The sequence below is a fragment of the Rhinoderma darwinii genome, chromosome 8, assembly GCF_050947455.1.
Source record: "Rhinoderma darwinii isolate aRhiDar2 chromosome 8, aRhiDar2.hap1, whole genome shotgun sequence".
NCBI lineage: Eukaryota > Metazoa > Chordata > Amphibia > Anura > Rhinodermatidae > Rhinoderma > Rhinoderma darwinii.
Genome location: NC_134694.1, coordinates 15007430 through 15032400, shown reverse-complemented (window position 1 = coordinate 15032400; position 24971 = coordinate 15007430). Strand labels below are relative to the sequence as shown.

The 24971-nt window shown below is 44.0% G+C and overlaps 2 protein-coding genes across 3 annotated transcripts in view; one reads left to right on the top strand and one right to left on the bottom strand.

Annotated features, from left to right (window-relative positions):
• Positions 1-1984: 1984 nt before the first annotated feature.
• Positions 1985-12040, bottom strand: CDK9 (cyclin dependent kinase 9). Of its 2 annotated transcripts, none has more exons than XM_075835247.1 (7): positions 11639-12040; positions 10384-10465; positions 8984-9074; positions 5480-5658; positions 4519-4690; positions 3956-4104; positions 1985-2848 (listed from the first exon to the last, which is right to left on the bottom strand). In XM_075835247.1, exons 1-7 carry the CDS (start codon positions 11728-11730, stop codon positions 2486-2488), a joined length of 1128 nt encoding a protein of 375 aa, XP_075691362.1. In that variant the 5' UTR covers positions 11731-12040; the 3' UTR covers positions 1985-2485. The 2 variants fall into 2 exon arrangements, with proteins under 2 accessions (XP_075691362.1, XP_075691363.1); XM_075835248.1 differs by having other exon boundaries at positions 5480-5646.
• A 3098-nt stretch (positions 12041-15138) lies between these two features.
• Positions 15139-24971, top strand: part of SH2D3C (SH2 domain containing 3C) — a 51582-nt gene continuing 41749 nt past the window's right edge. Inside the window, exon 1 of the mRNA XM_075835244.1 lies at positions 15139-15535. Within this exon, the coding sequence (XP_075691359.1) occupies positions 15496-15535 (40 nt within the window). The 5' untranslated portion in view covers positions 15139-15495. The remainder of the gene's footprint in view (positions 15536-24971) is intronic.

Genomic DNA, 24971 nt, shown 5'->3' with positions numbered 1-24971 from the left:
CTATTTTTGTAAACACATAGTTTTGCCACAATTACGAAAACTGCAGTAAGAACCGCAACAAAAACACTCACATTAATGTGCCCTAATTTTCTGAACTAAAGTGTAAATACATGTAAACCCCCGCTTACCTCTAAATGAACTTGTGAGATGACGTGAAGCCTTCAGTCCTCTGCGCCTGAAATGCGTTAACCAGCACTGGCTGAATGCCAACACTTGGACACAGCAGGCTGGCATTAGTGTGCCAAAACATTGCCACCGATTTCTTTATTCTTTTTGTTTCACTGCCATCTAGTGTCAAACTATGGTATTACATTAAGCAAACCTAGTGGATAATGCCACAGGTACACTAGTAATTTCAAGCAACTTTCTCACCATGCTGACTCCGTTACCAGCGACGTCCAGCAGGAGTCTACGAGTGGCTATAATTAAAATACAGGTAATCTATTGTAGATTTAGCTACTATGATATTATCCTTGAAGCTTATGCCTAAAGTTCAGTAATTTACGACAGAAATTTTGAAAATGTCACCTTCTCGACGGCTGATGTCTGTGGGCAAATATTACATATACTTGATATCTATTCATCTCACGTCTTATGGCGGTGTAACACAAGAAATCACTTACCAGCTTAAAATGCACTAACACCAGTGTTCCCAGTGATGAGTATCCTGTAGAGATGCAGGAAAGGCATATTGTCTACCACTCAAGGAATAAGGTTACAGATTTCTATAGCCATTCTTCTGCAATTTTTTAAATGTATGGTCGGTAACACTTCTGTATCCGTGTAACAGTAATGTGTAATCTCGCATGAAATCTGAGGGCCCTTCTACACAGGCAAACAAGTGTTCCGGATCATTACCCTTTGTAAACAGGGCAACGATCAGCCAATCAACGCGCGAACGCTTCTTCATCGGCTGACCGTATAGTTTCTCCAGCAGAAAATATTATGGTTATCAGCAGCACATCCCCCCGTGTAAACAGGGAGACGCGCTGCCGACATGATGGAAATGTATGGAGGATGAGCGATCGTAATAATGATTGTTCGTCCCCATACATTACTGATCATAGCTCCTTGTGAAAGGAGCAAACGAGCGCAGATCAACGGGCTGTCTCGTGGATCGGCGCTGCTTGTTATGGCCAAAACGGGCCGGTGTAAAAGAACTCTTAATATCCCTAAACAAGGGAAGTATAGATCAGTCAACCAGTGAATTATCAGTTTTTTTAAACAAGAGTGGACACAAATGATGAGATGCGTTTTTCCTACATTTCACGTCTGTGTGCCATCAGTCTGCGTTGCTTATTGGCAAAAGTGTGCTTTGCGGGTGGCGTGCGTTTTTTACGTCCGTACAAGCACTTTATTTTTTTATTTCTCTGCATTTCTTTGTAACGGATGTGTGAAAGACAGACGGATGATGTCCGTGATTTTCACGCCCCCATAGACTTCAATAGGCGACTAGGTGTGCAAAAACGCACCAATATAGGATATGCAGCGAGTTTCACTCAACGGACACTCGCTGCACGAAAACTCACGCATGTCTGAATAGCCCCATTGAAATGAATGGGTCCGTGCGCTGGGAGTTATTTCAACGCACAGCACACAGACGAGGAACACGCTCGTCTGAATGAGCCCTTAGGGTTTGCACCATGTTGACACAACCCATTCATCATCTAAAACTAACTAATGTACATAAATTCAGTTTGAGACGGCTGTAACATGTCTGCATTTTATCATCCGCGCTCAAGAAGTAACACCAGGACCCCCAGTGCATCTACTGAACCAAAAACATATATTACCCATAAGGTTCTATGATGAACAAATTTCCGTTCCAAAGAACCCTGGGGGGGGGGTCAGGTCTCATTAAAAGGCAGTCGTATTATCCGAATTTGGCTTTACGGTGTAATCCTCCAACTAGCAGAACCACGGGGCTATGACCCTGCCTCTGAGAAATTAGACAGCTTGTAGGTGAACAATGATGCACAATGAGTAAGATGGATCCATTTAATCATATTTCCACTACATACACAAGTCATACATTAAAAGAAGATCAAATTACTATTATCAACGCAATAAACAGTTTCTTCTCACCAGTATGGACGTCGTTGGCTTTACTTGCAATCCCCTAAAGGAGAAGATTTCAACCGCATCACATTGCAGACAGTATATGCAACAAGATGTGAGAGAAAGGCTCGGTCCATGTACAGCGGGCAGATCAGCTCTGGGTGGCACACAGTGCCAAGGTGCTGATCTTTAAGATAGACTTCCATGATACAGGAAAGTGTCATTTCTGGTGGCCACTGCAGAGCACAATTTCATTGTATTCTGCGAGAAGATTATGTGTCTGTATTAATCCAGGCAACATAGAGTTCTAGAAGTGTGCGCACTACATGTGTGAGCTGCGTGGATTACATAAGACGTTGCGATGAGTTACTCCTCTCTATACGATACCCAATGTGTACCAATACACATCATAGACCATTCCCATCTCTTAAAATACCCGCTCAAATTCTGATTGGTTTGTGGCAGGGTTCCTTCCCTGATTGGCTGGTTGTTGGGGCATGTGACCACCTCTTCTCCTTGGAGGAGCCAAATATTCAAACATGGACTGGTTGTGAGTGGAAAGCATGTTCTTCAAGTCAGAAGGCATGGGGTCAGACCAGAAGAAGTCATGGTTGAGAGCGTCATCACTGTCGATTCTCTGTGCGGGGTCCAAGACGAGCAACTTGTCTATAAGGTCTAGAGCGTACGCATCCTTTACATAGGCCTTTAACCTTTCCTTTACTTTCCTCTTTTGACCTTTTGGCAGTTCAAGCTTTTGGTAAAGTTCATACTTGTCCACATTTGGCCACACCTGTAAACACGAGACATAGAAGATTGGATAATCAGAAAGTAACCCCATCCTCCCCCCTCACCCTCCCCAACTATAAGACCATAAGTCAGAGGCTCTTCTTAGCCATTGGCACTGCAGACATTTTTCATTGTTTGTTAGGTTTCAATTTTACGGCCATACATATGCCGGAGCCCTCCACTGCCTCTTTTTTGCAACTTAGATGCCATGGTCGCTAAGTAGTTAAACGTCTGGGATCGAAGTGGTCTCCATTCCGGGCTGTCACAGTGAAGGGCCCGACTATACTCCCTATTTACAGCCACAACGTACAGTTACGTTATATGTCGTTAAAGGAGTTGCCTGGTATAGAAAAACGGTCAGCATTGCCTCAGTTTGAAATGGCTGATAACAGAGAACAGATTACATTTATCTGTACATCGAATGAAGATTAGATAGACTAAGTGTAGAGTCTCCATGATTCTATAAAGGCCATTTTGCACAAGCCAACGATCGGGCAAATGAGCGTCCATGTGCTGTTCAGAACCTATGTGGCCAACAAAACGGTCACGAGTCGGTAGCATCTCCCTGTGTAAAAAGAGAGATATACTGCACATGATGCAGATGATCGTCCCCATACATTAATGGTCGTTGCTACTTGTGAATGAAGCTAACGGGCACCGATTGATGTGATGAATAGTCGATTGGCGCTAGTTTGTCCAGCCAGAATCGGCGGGTGTAAAAGCCCTTTAAGGGTATGTTCACACGGCTTATTTTCAGACGTTTTTCAGTCCCTAAACACCCCGAAAAAAGGCTGAAAATACAGAAGCTGAACGCCTCCAAACATCTGCCCATTGATTTCAATGGGAAAACTGTGTTTCGTTCCGACGGGGCGGTTTTATATGCGGCCGTCTGAAAAAAAACGCCCCGTAAAAAGTGCATGTCACTTCTTGATCCGTTTTTGATTGTGTATTAAATGGCAGCAAAAAAAGGGCTAAAAGTTAGAGGCGGTTTTACATAGAAAACAGCTCCGTATTTTACCGCCGTTCTGTGTGTGAACATACCCTAATGGTCAAGTACATGATCAGTTTCGGTGTTTGCTCTTCCCCCTACACAATTAGTAGCAATACTTACCTCAGGTGTAATGGAGCCACACAATTGGCTGATGAGTGTCAGCTGATGTTGCTCCGTATTTCCCTGCATGATAGGACTCCGGGTCCACATTTCTGCCATGATGCATCCCGCACCCCACAAGTCAATAGGTGGTCCATAAATCCGCTCACCTGGGGGGGGAAGTAAATAAAATGTATAAAATTTACCAATGTTCCACAAAATGTATGGGTAATTAGTGGTTTGTTTTTTTTTAAATAAAAAAAAAACAACAAAACAACTACACTAAAATGTATAATTGCAAGAAATGGAACACAAAAAAAAGCTCAAGAATCTAATGATCAGTAGCTTCATAATACATTTGTGTGCGTACATACATAATACACAAAAGCTTTTTGGCAAGGGTGGGCAGAATATTAGGGCTCCAAAAAGATTTGGCAAACTTGGACAATATATAAATAGATGGGATCACGTTTGACGGTGAACAAGTCTGCAGTCAGTCTTCTGATTGGTCGAGAAGACTTTTGGAACAGAACAGGTACCGAAAAATAAAAGCTTGTCTGGTTAACGGACAGCCACAGCCTTACCTAGAAGCAGCTCAGGGGGTCGGTACCAAAGAGTGACCACACGATTCGTGTATCTGTTGGGCTGGCTGTTTTTGGCAAGGCTGAATGCCCTTGCTAACCCAAAGTCAGCAAGTTTCAGGACCCCATCTCTGGTGATCAACACATTTGCAGCTTTCATGTCTCTGTGAAGGATCTGTTTAGAGGAAGAAAAAAAAAACATTCAAAAAAAGAAGATTAATCGAAATGTTAATCACTAAAAAAAAAGTGCCAAATCTATAACAGACCGGGCATGTTGCGATTTAACACCCTCCCCCCCCCCCCCCCATGCTCACTAAAACACCATCTGCCCACTGCAGTGAAAATGACTAAAATAATCAATCGATTTCGAGAATATTTTATGCAACGTAAAATCCTACTGAAGTTAAAGGGGTATTTCCAACTTTGAATTTGCCATAAATGTCTAAGGAAATGCCATGAATACCTGATAGATGTGGGTCCCAGCTCTAGGACCTGCATCTATATGAAGAACGGGGGTCACTAGTAGAGAGGAGGCGTGGGAATTAAATATGCACGGCTCTTTCCATTATGTTCAATGGGAGCTACAGTAACAGCTGAGCAAGTGCGGCTGTTTCCGTAGCTCCCATGCAGCAGAATGGAGAGAGCCGCGCAGCCCCCGCTCCACTAGTCACTAGTGAAGTCTGTGGGTCATGTGTCCGCCGCACTGGGTGTGATGGTGGCCGATTGACCCCCGTTCTCGATATAGGTCCGGGTCTGCATCTATCACATATCCTGTGGATTTGAAATAAATGTCTAAGTTGGGAATACCCCTTTAATAGGATATATTGGGACATCTGTTTCCAAATGTCTTTTGGGATTGTGATGTTCCATTCATCTTATGGTTTTCCGCATGACCGCTCACATTTCATACGGCTCCCACGCGAAGGAGGAAACAGCTGGTGTCAGCGCAGACAGCGTGGCTCACCTTGTTCCTGTGGATGTAGTAAAGGCCATTGAGCAGCATCTGCATCACTTTCTTGATCTCGGAGAGCGTGAACTTGACGTGTGTATTGCTCAGCAGCCCCGCTAGGTCGTGCTCACAGAAATCAAACACCAAGAAGATGCTTCCCTTGTATCGATTATACTGGTTCGCTGTGGGAGAAACTAGGTGGGCAAGAGAGTCTCGGAAAGGTTCTGACACTCACAGCAGAAGCATATACATGGCGCATTATTTAAAGAGCCCCTGTCGCCTACACACAGGGCAAAGCGTGGTCAAGCCGGCAACATCAGGATAAAGGCGGCGATCTTTCCGATACTGGCTTTAACCATCAAAATGGCTGCGGCAGGCGACAGGTGCACTTTAATATATGGCACAACTAACCAAGACCAACGTGTTCATCTTACAAGGGACATTAAGCCTTAAGGGGTAAGTGAACAACGTTTCTGCACCTGTTTTATGGCATAGAAATGTCGCAAATCGCCCAAAAAGTTGCAAAAACTTTTGGGTCACTTCACCTGCCATCGCCACTTTTTTGAAAAGTGGACGGAGATTAGTGGAATGTGGGCGACACATTTACTATAATTTTTTTGTAAATTAATAGCGGAAATTCATTTAATTCAGCGTTGCACGGAGAGCCGAAGATGCATCAAATTAAAAAGGCGCGTGCCTCTTAATAAACTTGTTGCCTCTTGTTCCCGCTTGCTTTTTTATTAAGACTGGCACAGTCTTAATACATCTCCCCCCTTAAAGTCTATCTTCTCTCTACTTGTTGTGCAGTTGAATGCAATCTATTGTTCCCTGGTATCAGCCATTTCAGCCTAGGGCCCCATCATATACAAGAACAAAGGGGCTAGGGCTCCGCAGAATTTCGGGTAGGTTTACAGGAGTCTTTTTTTGCCGCAAAACCGATGCATTTTTGCCATTATTACCACGTGTGCGGCAAAAAAAACCTGACTCCTGTATACATACCCAAATTGTTCCCAAACTGCGTGGAGCTTAGTAGTCACAGGATTGCATTCACCTGCCAATGGACACTTGTCTTTGGTCTTGATTAGTTATGCCACTGATGTAAACCCTCTCAGTGCCGGGCGCAGAGCAATAGTAGGCACACACTCCCACATCCCACGAAAATACAACACATTATTTGCACCACTCCCCAGGCAGGATAGGTGGGCATCAGGGTACACAGACATTCCCACTACCATGAAAAATCCACATGTTTTAACATGTGGATTTTACCACTGACAATACAAAGGGTTAAATCCACAAGAGACAACCGATGCAGATTTACATTTCACAGCATCCATAATCTGCTTTGATTTTCTGCAAAATGTGAATGGGGTTTTCTAAAGCCCAATTGACTTGCATAGTAATGTACTCGTTGCAGATATTCAATGAGGAATTGGCACCAAAAATCTGCAACAAATCAGCCACATGTGAACACGCCTTACATAATCAGTAAGGACAGGCTTCTAGCTCGCATAGTGCTGCTGATCTCTGGACACAATTCTGACTGTACCCGGTTATCAATAAGCAGTGTGAAGGACAGATGTATGAAATAATCCACCAGCACTCTCCCGAAGGTGAACACACAAGGGTTAATAATCAACACACGCTGCACACCACCTTCTAGTGGAAATTTAGGAGAATGCAAGCAGCAAATATACCATTAAAGACGTTTTCCAGGACTGCCATGTAATTTTAAAAGTGTTTTTTTTCTCCAGGATCATAAATTGTGGATAGGTGATAATTCTGACCGCTGGGACCCATATCAATCTCGAGAACGGGGGTCCTGAACCCCAGATCCTCCTCACTAATTGACTGCAGTGAGGAGGACACTGAATGAAGCAGCGGTTGAGCATGTGTGCTGCCGCTCTATTTCAAGTCTATGGAAATTATGGAAACTGACGAGTACAGGGCTTGGCTGTTTCCATCATTCTCAAAGACATTGAATAGAGCGACTCGGCTGCCGCTCCATTTAAGCCGGAGGTTCGAGACCCTTGTTCTCACGATCGGTAGAGGTCCCGGCAATCAGAAAACTATTACCTATCCTGTGGCTATGTGATAGTTAATGATTCTGGGAAAACCCTACAAATGAACATCATCATCATTGCACAGAGCGTTAAGATGCTGCCCCGTTCCCCACTTTTGAAAGGCTGGAGCAGATGTGTATGGTATCAAAGTCACATGACTGACCCATTAGGGGCATTTAATACACCAACTCAATTATTTCATCTACTCTTGTCCCCCCAAACACATTTTCTGAGGTGCTCTGTACAAGGTAAGTAGCCTTGGCCTTACAGTCAATAACCACACGTATCTGCTTGCAGCAGAAGCAGCAATTGTCACGACCACCCACTGCACTTGCCAAGGGCCTGTTCACACCTGCGTTAAAGGCTCCGTTAGGGCCTCCTTCACAGATCAGCCGCTATTGTTTCTGGTAAAACGATGGACACCATGACAGAAACCCGACAAAACTCATTAAAGTCAACGGGTTCCGCTGGGCGCCAATCATGCAACGGAACTGGCACTTCGGGTATTTTTGTTTTTCTGCTCCTCTGACAAAGCAAAGGAAACAACGACACAGATGTGAACAGGCCCTTATACGAATACAGTAATAAAAGATGAGAGCAGTCAATAGACAGCAGACTGGCAGCGATATAATCGGAGCCCTCCAGCCAATAGCTGCAGAGCACAGACTGCTGTAAGAAGGAGAAAAGTATCCGCAAATGGCTGCTGCAATCCTATTCACGTGCAGCAGCGGTGGTTATTGACTGCGGGGTCAAGTCTATTTACATAGTGCAGACCACCTTAAAAAAAGCATATGGAATAAAACAGAAAAAGAAATAATGGAGATTGTACATTAAAGGGTAACTAAACATTCAAACTTCTGACACGTCATAGTGACATGTCATAAGTTTTGATTGGCGAGGGTCCGAGCACTGAGACCCCCACCAATCGTTAAAATGAAGCGCTCGTGTGTGTGCTGAGCCGCTTTGTTTCTGTTCAGCTTTTTCCGGAAATCTATGTAGCGGTGTACGGAGTCAATAGAAAGTCTATGAGTCCGTACTCCGATACGTCGGCTTACTGGAAAAAGCCGAACAGAAACGTAGCGGCTCAGCACTCACACGAGCGCTTAGTTTTAACGATTGGTGGGGGTCTCAGTGCTCGGACCCTCGCCAATCAAAACTTATGACATGTGACTATGACGTGTCAGAAGTTTGTTGAACGTTTAGTTTCCCTTTAAATGCCCCCAATGGAGCAGAAAGCTTTACAGATGAATAGTTGCCCATAATTCCATTGTAAGATACTTTCAAGTAATAAATAAAAACTGGCAGCCCCAGAAAACCCCTTTAACTGCTGGCACTGAATAGGGTCCATGTCGTCTACAGCTAGTGACCATGCTCACCAGTGTCACGTAGATGCCAAGCACTAAAACATGCAAATATTCTGAGCACCAAACTTTTATAGGCGCAGAATATTCTGTACCTTTTGTTCTGCAGATCTCAATGAGGTTCACTACGTTTTCATGTTTCAGAAGCTGAAGAATTTTAATTTCACGCAGAGCGGTGATCGGGAACTGCAGAGAAGTGAAAAAAAAAATGTTATTTCAGGTCCTGGGAAAGCTGGGTAGCAATCAATATGGCCGTCAGTAGTTTTGAGGCCGGAATATAGGGGAGGGGGAGAGTATTGTAACCATAACTTTTGTCTCCGATTTCTCAGTCATGCAAGTTTCATGACTATGTTTAATTGCCCCCAACCAATAGTGCCAATGAGGTGTACACATGCATACGGGGGGGGGGGGGGGGGGGCAGCTATGCTAAGCTCGTGCGCAGCTTTAGGCCAAGCTCACACTGTTTTGGGCGTGGATTTACCCATGGAAACCACATCAGAATCAGCACCAAAAAAACACCTCTATGCTTTATTGATTTCAATGGGAGATGGAGGGTTTTTTTTTTTACGGGTGTTTTGTGTCCTCTCACGGAAAAAAGCGTCAAGCCCCATCTTGTAGTGGGGTTCACCTCTGAACCTCCATTAAAATCAATGGGAGAGAAAAAAAAACGGTATTCATTTAGAGCGTTTCGCGATCAAAAACTGTCCGCGGTTCTTGCATAAACTTAACTAAAAAAAAAAATTAAAAAAAAAACACCACCTCAAAAAACGTGTCCAAGTAAGCATCAAGAAACGCTTGCATTTAAAATTCTGCCTCAAAAATCCGGAAGAAAAGGTTCCCACGTAGGGTACACGCTGTGAAGTTTCCGCAACGGAATTCGATGCGGAAATTTCACAGTATTTACAGTAGCATCAAAGTGGATGAGATTTAGGCCTCATGCTCATGACGCAGAAAAAAAGCGCAGCATAAACGTTAGTAAATTGACCTGCAGCGCGGAATTTAATTTATGCTGCGTTTCAGTATTTTACAGGTTTGAATTTAATGGGGATGCAAATTCCGCAACAGAAAGCCAAGTGTTGCGACATTTGCAGCGTATTTGTAGCGATTACACCGCAAAAAAATCAGAACCACGGAAAACAAAAAAATCATACTTACCCAGAACGCCCTCCTCCTTCCTGCAGTCCGGTCTCCTGGGATGACGTTTCATCTCATGTGACCGCTGCAGCCAATCACAGGCTGCAGTGTCACATGGCCTGCGTCGTCATTGTAGGAGGCCGGACTACGCACAGAAGACAGAGGCGGTAAGTATGAACAGCTTTCTTCCGCACCGGTAATTCCGTTTCAAAAACCGCACCAAAATGTGGTGCGATTTTTCGGACGGACTGTACTGTGGGTTCCAGATCGATTCCGCAGCGTATCCGACCCGTGGGAACCCGGCCTAACTCATAAGGCATTAATACGGTGAAGATCCCATACATTCGGATTGTCCACTTACCCCTTCCTTCTCGTTTTCCATCAGAACTTTCTTCAGTGCCACTTTCTTCCCCGTCTGTCGGTGTTTGGCCTTAAATACTTCACTAAAGAGAAAATACCAAAAGCAGCAGGTCAGGCCGGTCCAGCACATACGTGTATTAACAATTAGATTGTAAGCTCCACTGGTGCAAGGAGAGGGACAAGTGTCCAGTGTAGAGAAGAAAATTTTCGGCACATTACAGAATATCTGTGTATGAGAACAATTATCATTTACTGTTCTGCCCTCCCCATCTCACTGCCCGGTGTGATGACTAAAGGGACATTTCGTCCGTAGTGAGGTGACACCCACTGGGTGATGTGTGACCTCCAGACTGGGGACAAAGTCACAAGACTGAGGGAATACCGGCACCATTTTGATATGTTTAATGCAGATTACTGACTGCTGTAAAAGTCCCAGCGTAGTCCCCCACCAATCCCGAGTGAGGGTCCCAGTCCCCGACTGTGTATACAGCAAATTATAGAAACCTAAATCAGACATGAGCAGCCATCATTATACCAAATTGGAGTTTGACTCACACGTTCTTAATATGTGAGAACCCCCCGCTGCCGGACCCCTCACGGATTTGACTTTTAAGACAAGCTAGTTATTGGAAAACTAGTTTAAAGAGAACAGCTCAGCTCTCCCGACATGTCTGTTTTAATAATTACGTACGTTCTCCACTAAATAACAAGTCTGGTGCATAATTTCTTGAAACTACAATTTCTTGTTCCTCAGTTATTCCTCCTGGAAACATATGAATACATTAACTGGGAGTTCCCATGTACATCTCTACACAAGTCACAAACGGCACCAGCGTGTGAATAAACGTCCCGCTAACAAGGAGAATGGTAACACCTAGTGGCCAATCTATTCATACATTTCCATGGGTAACAACAGAGTAACGGCAACAACGCCCGCCTAAAAAATTATGCTCCAGAATTTTGGTAATATACGCCACCTATTCAAGTAAATGGGGAACCATGCAATACCCTAGTCACAGAGGTCAAACCCAAAATTTACTATGTCATTTATTTAAATTCACTACTAGCACAGGGGCAAAAACTAGCGCAGTCACCCATGGCAACCAATCAGAGCCCTGCTTTCATATTTTCACCACTCTAACAGCTGAAACCTGATTGGCTAATAAAAAAAACTCCACCATTCACCATAGAACACTATGAAAATAACGCATGTCGGTCGTAAATCCCCGGATCTATGGAATCTGACCGCTTCTTACCCGAACGTCCCCTGACCGATCTTAGCCAGCCGCTCGTACTTGGAGACCTCATCGCAGAAAGGAAACTCCAGTGCGTCGTAGTTCTTAGCCATGGCCGAGCCGGAGGTGGACGAGGGTGGAGGCTCCGAACCGGACGGACCGCGAGTATCCGATTCCGGGCACAGGCCGCCGACCCCCGGCCTCTCCCGGTGCTGAGCGGAGGAGTTCAGGCTGGAGGCTTTTAATGCTTCACAGATTATTAAAATCGAGGCGCTTAAGGGGGCGAGCGAGGTCCGCCGGGATATACTCAGCTCCGGTAAATGCGTTCTATGTAGTATAATGTAACATTTCCGTAGTGAGGAGACGTCCACAACGTATTGACCAAAGCGGAAGTCGGGAACCTGGGAAGGGCGGAAGCGTCACCGGAAGAGGCTGTCCTGAGCCTAACGATGACGTCACAAAAATGCGCGTGTTGGGGGCGGGGTGGCAGTACGGGTGGTAGCGGCCAGTTCAGTGTGTGTGGGATCAGAATGTATAATATAATGATAAACCTCTGCGACATTCACGCTCTGCGCCTTGTCGCGTGTCATACGTGAGAAGGGACATCAGGTTCTGGGAAGACCCACAAGGCGCACATGAATCCCGAGTAGAGGATGTGACCGCAAAATAAATACAGACCTTTAGGCTAAAGCTATTCAATTCTCAGACCATATAAATAAACAGACCCCATACCAGAACCCCTAATAAATAGAAACCCCCAAACCAGACTATCCCATATACAGAGCCCAGACCAGACTATCCCATATACAGAGCCCAGACCAGACTATCCCATATACAGAGCCCAGACCAGACTATCCCATATACAGAGCCCAGACCAGACTATCCCATGTACAGAGCCCAGACCAGACTATCCCATGTACAGAGCCCAGACCAGACTATCCCATGTACAGAGCCCAGACCAGACTATCCCATGTACAGAGCCCAGACCAGACTATCCCATGTACAGAGCCCAGACCAGACTATCCCATATACAGACCCCAGACCAGACTATCTCATATACAGAGCCCAGACCAGACTATCCCATGTACAGAGCCCAGACCAGACTATCCCATGTACAGACCCAAGACCAGACTATCTCATGCACAGAGCAGACTATCCCATGCACAGAACCCAGACCAGACTATCCCATGTACAGAGCCCAGACCAGACTATCCCATGCACAGAACCCAGACCAGACTATCCCATGTACAGAGCCCGGACCAGACTATCCCATGTACAGAGCCCAGACCAGACTATCTCATGTACAGAGCCCAGACCAGACTATCCCATGTACAGAGCCCAGACCAGACTATCCCATGTACAGACCCCAGACCAGACCAGACTATCCCATGTACAGAGCCCAGACCAGACTATCCCATGTACAGAGCCCAGACCAGACTATCCCATGTACAGAGCCCAGACCAGACTATCCCATGTACAGAGCCCAGACCAGACTATCCCATGTACAGAGCCCAGACCAGACTATCCCATGTACAGAGCCCAGACCAGACTATCCCATGTACAGAGCCCAGACCAGACTATCCCATGTACAGAGCCCAGACCAGACTATCCCATGTACAGAGCCCAGACCAGACTATCCCATGTACAGAGCCCAGACCAGACTATCCCATGTACAGAGCCCAGACCAGACTATCCCATGTACAGAGCCCAGACCAGACTATACCATGTACAGAGCCCAGACCAGATTATCCCATATACAGAGCCCAGACCAGATTATCCCATATACAGAGCCCAGACCAGACTATCCCATGTACAGAGCCCAGACCAGATTATTCCACGTACAGAGCCCAGACCAGACTATCCCATGTACAGAGCCCAGACCAGACTATCCCATATACAGAGCCCAGACCAGACTATCCCATGTACAGAGCCCAGACCAGATTATCCCATATCCAGAGCCCAGACCAGACTATCCCATATACAGAGCCCAGACCAGACTATCCCATATACAGAGCCCAGACCAGACTATCCCATATACAGACCCCAGACCACACTATCCCATATACAGAGCCCAGACCAGACTATCCCATGTACAGACCCCAGACCAGACTATCCCATGTACAGAGCCCTATCTCTTACCTAATCTAATAGGCACTTTAATGTAGATAACAACAGGTTTTTTTGTTTGTTTTTAAAAACGTTTATTTTTGACCAAGTTATGATCAATTTTTGTTTTATGCTTATTTGTTCTAAATGCCGAACTGGGCTTTCTTTTACTTTTCACCAATCAGCGTCACACACTTCTCTTCATTCATGCCCAGCTTGTTTCACTGCACAGCGTGATCTTGCGAGTGCAGTGTTCGGCATTTGCCGGCGCTGCCATAGAGAATGAATGGAGCGGCAGTGCGCATGAGCGACCAGCTGCTCGGTTCAATCTTGGGGTTCGGGCAACTTCAGGCTCCACGTTCTTGTAAACTTTGGGGGTCCGAGCTGTTGGACACCCACCGATCAGCAAGTTACCCCTTACCCTATGGATAGGGGGTAACTTGTAACTGGAACACACCTTTAATACAGAAAGTATATTGGAAAATTGTAGAACTTTTCATTATACAAAAAAATAACTTTCATTTGCTGAAACTAGACAACCCCTTTAAGGTTTTTTCTGTGTATTTGTGATGTAATCTTTATCAGAAGACTTTTTGCATGATATTATCCAGCGGCTATTGGGATTTTATTTCTCCCTTTACAATATGTGTTATATGTAATTTAGCCACTAGAGGTCGCTCTAGTGATGTCAGCCAGTCTGCTACCTGTAGACAGGACAGCAGTGTGTTCAGGAGCAGAATTTAGTGTACAAGGCAAAGCTTCTCTCATTACACAGCGTTTCTACTATATGTATGATATAAAAAAAGGACGATACACCGCCTCAGCTGCTGCAAAGCTTCTTTAAAAGAACTTTGTGTCAATCACTGCAAACATTGATTGATTAACCATAACTCTTCTAAGCGAGGTTCTGCAGCAGCTGGGATTACAAAGTTTGGTACATTTTCCCAGCTCTGTACAAACGTCTTGACTGTCTATTAACTGCAGCAACAGGGGACGTGAAATTGGTTCTGGTTGTTGCATTATGTAGACACCTTATGGCAGTATTATGTGGGCACTGCGCTATGGTATTATTTAGGCACGGAATGCCACTATTAAGTGGCCATTATTTGATGGTATTATTTTTGTACAGCTTTGCACTATTATGTAGGCACTATATGACAGTATCATGTTGGCACTGTGCGGTGGTATCATTTAAGCACAGAATGGCGGCATTTGTTATTAAGGCATTATTAATCTCAATTTGCCCTCTGCCAAAAAAGCTTGAATTGGTCACTACATGTTTTGCCCAGAAGCCTCCACAGACTTTGCTTCGGCCCCGCGTATTGTAATATATATATGGTTTTAGTCGGCTTGTCACCTCACTTCTCTTATGTATAAGATTGCACAGGAAACCGTCAAAAAGCGGAAGTGAAGATTTACACCAAGAATTATATAGATGACACCAGTCACCTTATGACGCCCTGTGTCACATACTATGTAGATCACTGGTTTATTGAGGTTGTCTTCAAGACCATCAACAAGGAGGCGGGGGCTAGTTTGCAATCAAAAGACTCTTAACACCTTCCAGATAAACTTTTTTCTTAGAATTATCCTCCCCCCTACATCACAACCCATCATGTGGTTAAAGGGCTCTCTGCCAAACCACACAGCACAGTCTTGATAGTAGTGTGTATGGTGACTTACTGCAGGGACTGATGCGGCGCTGCATGGTGAGCACTGCAGGCAACTAGTGGAACGGATCTAAGAAGCCTCAGCATCTTTGTCTTTGCAACATGGGTGACGGCGCAAAGAAACCAAACTCCAAAAAATTCAGTAAGTATGAAGCTATATAATAATATGTCATTATATAAGGAGCTCTCCGCTGATAGACTACAACATGTTGTATGAGATAACCCTGCTAAAACCACTCAAGTAGTATAAGAGAATTACCAGTCAAAGTACGAAAAGTTCAAGAAAATTTCCAAAGAAAATTAAAAACTCCTCGGTAAGTGTAAGCCCCTGTGTCGTCCCCTTCTGTGAAGTTGTTAAAAATTCTGTTTCATAGTTATATCTGTTTCTTATGTTGATAGCAGGACATGGCTCCTATAGCAGTTGACGGTAAAGGTACTTTTACACCGGCCCAGTACAACAAGCGCCGATCAACGAGACAGCTCGTTGATCGGCGCTCGTTTGCTCCTATCACATTACACAGGCGATTTTCATGTTGCAGAGAGCTGGGTGACAACTCCTAAGGGACCTATAGTGGTGGCCATAATGGTTGTCACCCAGCTTTTCCTTAAAACAAGTATAACGGGCGTTTGGCCAAAAGCAATTTAATGTGTTTGTGAGTCAACCATACATGGCTACATAAGTTTGAAAAAAGATACAGGACGATCAAGTTTAACCTCTCTTAATCGATTACACGTCTTTTATGACTAGATTAGTTATAACCCTCAATACCATTTGTCAGTAAATAATCATCTTGCCCTATTTTTAAATTCTGACATAGTATCTGCCATCACTGCCTCTTGGGGTCGGACATTCCATAGTTTGACTGCTCTAACTGTAAAGAACCCTTTCCTATATTGATGTCTGAAACGTCTTTCTTCCACATGCAATGAATGTTCCCTGGTCCTTTGTAAAGTCCTTGGACAAAACAGATCATGTGCTAGTTCTCTGTATTGGCCACACATATATTTATACATTCTAATAAGATCACCTTTTTACCAAGCTGAACAAGCCCAATTTCTCCAGCCTTTCATTGTAAAATACACTTCCCATCCCATTTAACAATCTAGTCGCCCGCCTTTGAACCCTCTCCAGTTCTCCTATATCCTTTTTACAATTTGAAGCCCAAAACTCAATTCCATATTCTGGATTTGGCCTTACAAGGGATTTATAGAGGGGTAATATTACATTTGGATCTCCGTTTTTTAGCTCTTTTTAAACACCCTAAAATCCTATTTGCTTTTGCAGCTGCTGCCTGACATTGAGTGCTGCTGCTCAGCTTATTTGTTACCAGAATACCCAGGTCCTCCTCTTATTCCATTATCCCCAGTTTATTCCATATAATGTTTATGATTTTATACTATTATTGCGTCCTAGGTGCATTACTTTACATTGATCAACATTAAATTTCATCTGCCATGTTTTTGCCCATGCTGCTATCTTATCTTGATCTTTCTGTAATATTTTAGAGTCAAGTTGAGTTTCAACTATCCTACCTTTTTCAGTTTAGTGATCTGTGCTTAGTTTATGCAATCATTGAGGGCAGTGGAGATACGGTATGTTCACACATGACAGATTCTTGCAGAAATGTTTGCTGCTGCTCCATACATCTGAATAGGATTTGTAAAAACCCATGCACATGCTGCAAAAACTACCCCATGCAGATTTATTGTCCAGTGGGGCAAATCCTTTAAATAGATTTATGACATATATAGTTAGAATAGTAAACCTTATGATAAATTCAATCATTGGAAAACGCAGCAACTGTGTTGGACCCATAGAAACGATGGCGCGGGCTTTACTCTGGGACTTCCCCTGATCTTCTGGTAGTACTGTTCTCACTGTGTGCTGTCATTTATATAACCACTGAGCAACGACAATATATTAAGCCATCATTTCATGACTTTTCTACGGGAAATAGAAAATTAAAAAAACCCGATGTAGAATTTCCATCTTCATCACGAGTGAATGTCAGCTGAGAGGCTGGAATACATGCGTCAGTGTAAGGATGGGGGTATTATGTATAACATATAGCTGGTGGTGCTGTGCAAAAAATATTAGGGAACTGCATGACCAGCAATTTTCTAATATAATAGTTCTTATTGTTAACGATCGCCAGCAGCTTCCTTGCCAGACGTCAACCAGCTGCAGACTGGTTTACTATAATAGGAACCTAAAATAGCAAACCATATATGTTGCTGATGGGATCTCAAAGGAAGTGAAATTCTGCAGCACTATTGTTGTCACCAAAAATACCGTTACCCTAAAGTCAATGAGGTCCATTCGTGCTTGTGAAATTGCTGGACAAATATAATAATTTCTCATAATGTGAGTTAAGGTCCTTTTACACCGGCCGATAAGCAGATGGTGCAGCGAGAGCCGATCAATGAGACATCGTTGATCGGCGTTCGTTTGCTCCTGTCACACGGAGCTATGGATGGGGACGGGCAGCCGTTACTACAATCCCTCATCCCCATACGTTATTATCATGTAGGCAGCGCGTCTCGCTGTTTACACACCAGGATGTGCTGCCGACAACGATAATATTTCACTTTTTTAAAACGATACGACCAGCAGATGATTGGGCATTTGCTCGTTCATCTGCTGATCGTTCCCCTGTTTACACAGGGCAATTATCAGCAACGAGCCTTATATGAACACTTGTCTGCCCGATAATCGCCCAGTGTAAAACCCCCTTTATTCAAAGCTGCCTTGAGATTATAAGGTTAATTTATTTGTAAGATTAAGTTGGGGTCCAGATAAGTATGAACCCCAGACCTGCTACATTCAGTCTTAGGAAAACATTTATGACATAGATATATAATGTTATAGAGGATGTCCAGAATTTCCATTTATTACATTAAGACTGGAATCACACGGGATGGAAATGCTGCGGATTACAGTCCCAGGTTTGTGGATGAGCTTCAACTAAATCCCATCCACATGCTGCTCAGCATTTTTCAGACGGACATCAGAACATGCTGCGGATTTCCAAAACTGCAGCATTCTGTTCTGGATATTTACTGCGGAGTTAACTCTTTCCAATGTAGAGAGGGTGATATCCGCAGCAACTTACACACATAAATGTACGGATTTTGCTGTGGAAACGCTACGTAAAATCTGCAGCATTTCCGTCCCATGTGAATTCAGCCTAAGGGTATGTTCACACGGCAGCGTCCGTAACGGCTGAAATTACGGGGCTGTTTTCAGGAGAAAACAGCACCGTAATTTCAGTCGTAATGGCATGTTGAGGCGCTTTTCGCTGCGTCCATTACGGACGTAAATGGAGCTGCTTTTCCATGGAGTCAATGGAAAATGGCTCCATTTACATCTGAAGAAGTGACAGGCACTTCTTTGACGCGGGGGTCTTTTTTCCGCCCCGCCTTTTGACAGCGGGGCGTAAAAAAAATGACCGTGTGCACAGAACATTGTAAGACCCATTCTAATGAATGGGCAGATGTTTGCCGACGCTTTGGAGCCGCTATTTCGGACGTAATTCGGGGCAAAAACGCCCGAATTACGTCCGTAAATAGTGTGTGTGAACATACCCTAAGGCTACACAGTGAGCTTGGTCGTGTGTCTGAAGATCGCTGTGTCGCGATGCATACATCACAGTAACGTAGTGAATGTGGTTGCAACGCGACCTGGTAATTGCCGCGATACCAACACCACATTGGCAAGAAGTCCAGCAGGTTTGGATTCCTCGCGACTTTGGTAGGGCGACACAGATATGTTTTGCCGTGCGAACTGTGTTGCGGCCAAAGTTGCCATGTAGCCCTAGCCTAATAGTCCCTGTGGCTCTCTACTATGGAGCTGCAGCCACGTAGTTTTGCTGTATGGCCCATCTGTGCAGCACGGTACCTCGCAAATATTCTAGAAGTAATGCTCCTAGGATAATAGCCCCAAAATACGGCATTCAATGGAACATGCCACAATTTTTTCTCAGTTAGATTCATATGGTATCCGTGAGAAAAAAAACCTCTTGTTTACTTTTACTTACTCGTCACTGGGGTCTATCACTTTTTGGGTTGAATTAACATATGACCTGTTAGGCCAAGCATTAATGTTTACTGCCCAGGGGAAAGATTGATAAATGGCTGCCAGACACCTCGGATGCCGCTTATCTAAAAAACTAAGCATATGGCATGGTGAGGCTGGGTTCACACGACCTATTTTCAGACGTAAACGAGGCATATTATGCCTCGTTTTACGTCTGAAAATACGGCTACAATACGTCGGCAAACATCTGCCCATTCATTTGAATGGGTTTGCCGACGTACTGGGCAGACAACCTGTCATTTAGGGTATGTGCACACGATAGCAGGCATTTACGTCTGAAAAGACAGACTGTTTTCAGGAGAAAACAGCTGCCTCGTTTCAGCCGTAATTCCTCCTCCTCGCATTTTGCGAGGCTTCTCTGACAGCCGTAAATTTTGAGCTGTGCTTCATTGACTTCAATGAAGAACGGCTCAAATTACGTCTGAAAGAAATGTCCTGCACTTCTTTTGACGAGGCTGTATTTTTACGTCAAACGACGACGCGTAAATGACAGGTCGTCTGCCCAGTACGTCGGCAAACCCATTAAAATGAATGGGCAGATGTTTGCCAACGTATTGTAGCCCTATTTTCAGACGTAAAACGAGGCATAATACGCCTCGTTTACGTCTGAAAATAGGTCGTGTGAACGCAGCCTTAAGCGTCGTCGTTTGACAGCTGTCAAACGACGACACGTAAAAATACAGCCTCGTCAAAAGAAGTGCAGGACATTTCTTTCAGACGTAATTTGAGCTGTTCTTCATTGAACTCAATGAAGCACAGCTCAAAATTTACGGCTGTCAGAGAAGCCTTGCAAAACGCGAGGAGGAACATTTACGTCTGAAACGAGGCAGCTGTTTTCTCCTGAAAACTGTCTGTCTTTTCAGACGTAAAAGCCTCTCATCGTGTGCACATACCCTAAAATGTGACCAATTTTTCTTTCCTCTGATGGCAGACGTCAAGGTACAGTTGGGCTGCTCCATAGTCATTAGATGGCTGGTGTATCTCACCGACATTTATATAATGTGTAGGGCCAGCTATCCACTTCTCCAATGTACCCGGTCCCACACTGTCTACCACTACACAATACAAGAGGTTCTATAATCCGACAAGGACCAATCCGCTGCCGAGCCGGAAAACCCATTTTATTGTACTTCTTTTATAATGCAGGGGTAAAGCTATAGCGGGTGCAGAAGTATCAGTCACCAAGGTCCTTCTGCCACATAAGAAGACACCAGTGTTATGAATGGCACATGGTAGGGGGGCCCTGTTAAATATTTTGCATTGCGACCCAGGAGCGTTACTTTATGCCCCTGCTATGATGAACAGACAGGTCCCTTTAAACACGGCTAAATAATGTGCTCATGTTTTTGGGTCATGAAAACCCCCTCTTAAATTTACAGCGCAGCGTTACCTCAGACACAGTTTGGAAATTGCTCAGTGAGGTTTCAGGGCAAAGGTCTTGATAGCGGAGTCTAAGCTCACAGCACAAGTCACGTTTTATGATAAATGGTCCTTATGATTGTGTAACCCCCCCCCCCCCTCCGTATCGATTATCTTGTCAACACTCATTCTAAGATCCCCGTCTTCAACTAGGCCTCAGCTGGACATGACTACCTGAATGGGGCTGCCATGAGCTCCCTGGGATTATGTATTTGAAATATCTATCTCTGCTGGTTAGCATTGGCATTTAGTGTACAGGGCACGTCGATCAGCAAAGGGAAATATCTCTGATATGGACTCCCGGGCAGCTCATGACAAAGCCCTTGGGTAGATGAGACCTGCTTGGAGGACAAGGAGGATTTAGAAACTTTGGGAGCTTTTTGTCTTAAAGGGGCTGTACAGGATTATATAAACATGGCTGCCTTCTTTCCGAAACAGCACCACACTTGCCTATAGGTCATGCCTAGTATTGCAGCTCAGCTACATTGAAGTGAATAGGGCTGAGCTGCATTACCACACACAATCGTTGGACAGATGTAACACTTTTTGGGAGAAAAGCAGCCATGTTTTTCTAATCCTGTACAATCCCTTTTAGACTAATAATGCTAGGTGCAATATTACTGCCCAATATAATGTGTTGGAAAAAAAAAAGATGAAGTCCCCTCTGTACCAGTGCTTTCAGGATACGCCTTAGGTATCTGGGAGACAGACCATTATGCATGGCTGCCTTCATTTTATGGATCTTGCGTTACACTTTTAAGACCTGTTATATAGGACTACCTTTGCATCTACTATATATGACCCACTGCTTTATTTATGGACCCGAATGGGATGCAGTGACGCTGTGAACGACCATGTCATTACTAGCTACATCCAGAAACCTGACAAATGCAAAAACGTTACCGGCAGATCAAATAATAATTCTACTTTTTAGCGAGAAAATAAGTCTAGTCGTTTTTTTTACATTTTTCAAGAAATACATCAAATGCTTTCATACAAACCAGCCCCCACATTTCTCATTCACACGGAGCGCTAAGTGCATTGATTTCCTTCTTCTGACAAATATTTTAACCTGTACTTTCTGTGGCGTTATGCAAAGTGTTTGTGAAATGTAAGTGATGTAAAGGGCAGGATAAGACAGGACGTCTGGGGTTGCCAAATCAATTCCTTTATGAAACATCAGCAAAACCCATGTGTCCATAAAGCCCACGTGGTTATGTTTGTAATGTCCTCCTCTGTGTGTTATTGTGGAAATATGGAGATCTCTAGGGGTGTCCATGTCTTGGCGCGTTCTCCATTGATACATCCATGTGCATGGTACCAGGCCTGGAGTTGCAGAGGTAGCAACGTTTACCCCTACACCATGGTGGTCCATTGTCCTCCCAGTCACCAAGGAAAGCCAGATCATTCTAGACTGAGATATCTCTGTATGCAAATGAACATATTTTATAATGTGTGTGTATATATATATATATTATATATAGCATGTGATCGTTACATACAGTGACAGGGGATGTCATTGGAGATTAGGTCGAGGGCCCAGGTATAACATTTACGTCAGGGCCCCAGACATCCAAGCTACGGGACTAGACAAATATGTTTTTTTCCCTCCATTAAGATAAGCTAGCCATAGATATGTGATCGATCAGTCACCTCTGTACTTTTTTGGTTTCGGCTGATATAACAATAAACATTTAGATCTATGCACAGTAAAAAAAAAATTTTTTAGATGCGCGGGTAGAAGGAAAAATAAATAAAAGCCCCCATTTTAACCTCCGATTGGCTGAATATCACAAACTTTAGGCCATAAAAATTTCAACTCCTTTATCAAAGAAACTTGCATTGTTGCCCATAGCAACCTATCAGAATTCAGTTTTCATTTTTTAAACTGCACTGGAAAAATGAAAGCTGCACTGTGATTGGTTGCTACAGACAACAAGGCCAGGTTCCCTGTTTATATCGTAAAGTCTGTCAAATTCACAAACGAATGCGGACAATTAATGGCAAGAAACAGTTGAAGTTGTCGTTTATAGCAGTTATACATCAACAGTGCACGTCCCAAATTTTCCAGTGATGGCACCGATTTTACACAGGAAATGATAATTTCACAACAGCAGTTACATCTATGGCCGGCTTTATGATGGTCAAAAGAGACATCCATCACTAGAAACATTGATCCCTTTGAGTATATTCTATAAATCTAGCTTTAGAGCAGGAAGGCTTTACATGCATGACCACATTGCAAGCAGCATTGATTTGCCTGTAAAGCCCTTTCTTACCTCCAAGGTCATACTAGCCCAAAAATGGGTCCACCATAGGCCCAGGTAACAGGCTACAACTGGGCCCATGTGGTCCTCTGGAAGCTGACGTTGCTGGGCACGTTGCTTGCTTCTAGGCCCGCTCTTTTGGATTATGCATCAATCATTAAATTATCTCTATGATTTACATTGCCTGCAATGAGAACATGGTAACAGGATATAGGCTATAAATGAATTTCTCAGTTAAAAATATTTTGTTCTGCCAATATAAGAAATTATCCTTGTTTTGTACAGTCATGAGACTGCTCTTTTGCATGTGACTAGAAACACAGACAGATAACAGGCAGTCACAGGAGTTTCAGATCAGCCACAGCTGGCAGCGCCTAGAGTGCCCAATTTTATATGAGGGCACGAGTAGCCATAAGGCCTATTACACCGGCCGATTGTGGCTGGTGCAGCGTGCGCCGATCAACGAGACAGCTCATTGATCATCGCTCGTTTGCTCCTGTCACACGGAGCTATGGATGGGGACGAGCGGTCATTACTCCGACCTCTCGTCCCCATACATTATTATCATGTCGGCAGCGCGGGAGATGTGTGCTGCCGACGACGATAATATTTTTAATTCTTAAAACGATATGATCAGCAGATGATTGGGCGTTTGCTCGTTCATCTGCTGATCGCTGCCCTGTTTACAGGCCGCATTGCATAGCGGTTATGTACTAATGGATACTACGCAGTGAAACTATTTAGGGCTAAAATCTAAAATGGATCTTCAAAACGTGGACAAATATGTGAAAAAAAACCTGCTGCCTTCATGTGGTTATTAGATCAGTAGGAAGAACTGACATCACTGAGAAACCTCATGGTTTACAATTATCAGTCATGATCAAGGAACTTGTATCTATCTGTCTGACAGTTCTTATAAAAGATGGTTTTGCTTGGAAAATACCCACTTGTATAGTAATGGGTCATCACCGACATTAAAAAAAAAAGATAAATAAGAAACAAAGTTTTTAATATAATGTCGAACTGTGAACTTATGAACAATCTTTATAGCAATCCATACAAATTTCCCCAAAAAATGTCATTAGATTGCCACAGACATATAATATGCACTATGAGTGAGCCTTGTATATACTAGGAAAGTGAACCGTCCATACACATCAGAGTTTTGTTGGCAGATGCTGATATCTTGAGTGGGATCTCCTGACAATCCAATGCATATGGCGTCCATTCTAGGGCAATCAGGAATAGGCCATGGATTTGTTTTATCTTTTTCAGCACTATGGCTTCGTTCACATTTACATTGGGACTCCGTTCATGCTTTGCATCAGGTTAACCCATAAACGGAATCCAAACTGAAACAAACGTAAACCATAGGTTTCCGTTTGTCCCCGTTGTGTAAGGGTTCCGTCCTTTTGACGGAATGAATAGCGGAGTTGACTATCGTATTGATTCCGTCTAAATGACGGAACCCTTGCACAGCGGTGACAAACGGAAACCATTTGCACCGGATCTGTCACCATTGAAATCAATAGTGATGCAAAAGGAAACCTATGTTTTCCGTTTGTTTCAGTTTGGATTCTCTTCATGGGTTCCCCTGACGGAAAGCTCAGATGGAACCCATGAACAGAATCCCGACGCAGATGTGAACGAAGCCTTAGCCGAACAGCCATCTCTTCGGACTATACCATAAACATGCACACTTGGCTGTAAACCAACATGTCTGATCCCTCTGTCCCCAGCATCTGCCATCGGGGAAGAGTCAGGAGGCCCTTATATACATAAGATCATTGGCCAAT

Coding starts and splice junctions, on each gene's coding strand:
- CDK9 (XM_075835247.1), bottom strand. CDS start 11,730: ATGGCTAAGAACTACGACGCACTGGAGTTTCCTTTCTGCGATGAGGTC. Junction 4,691..5,479: donor ACTACATCCACAGGAACAAG/GTGAGCCACGCT, acceptor TCCTCTAAACAG/ATCCTTCACAGAGACATGAA. Junction 4,105..4,518: donor ACCCCCTGAGCTGCTTCTAG/GTAAGGCTGTGG, acceptor TTCCCCCCCCAG/GTGAGCGGATTTATGGACCA.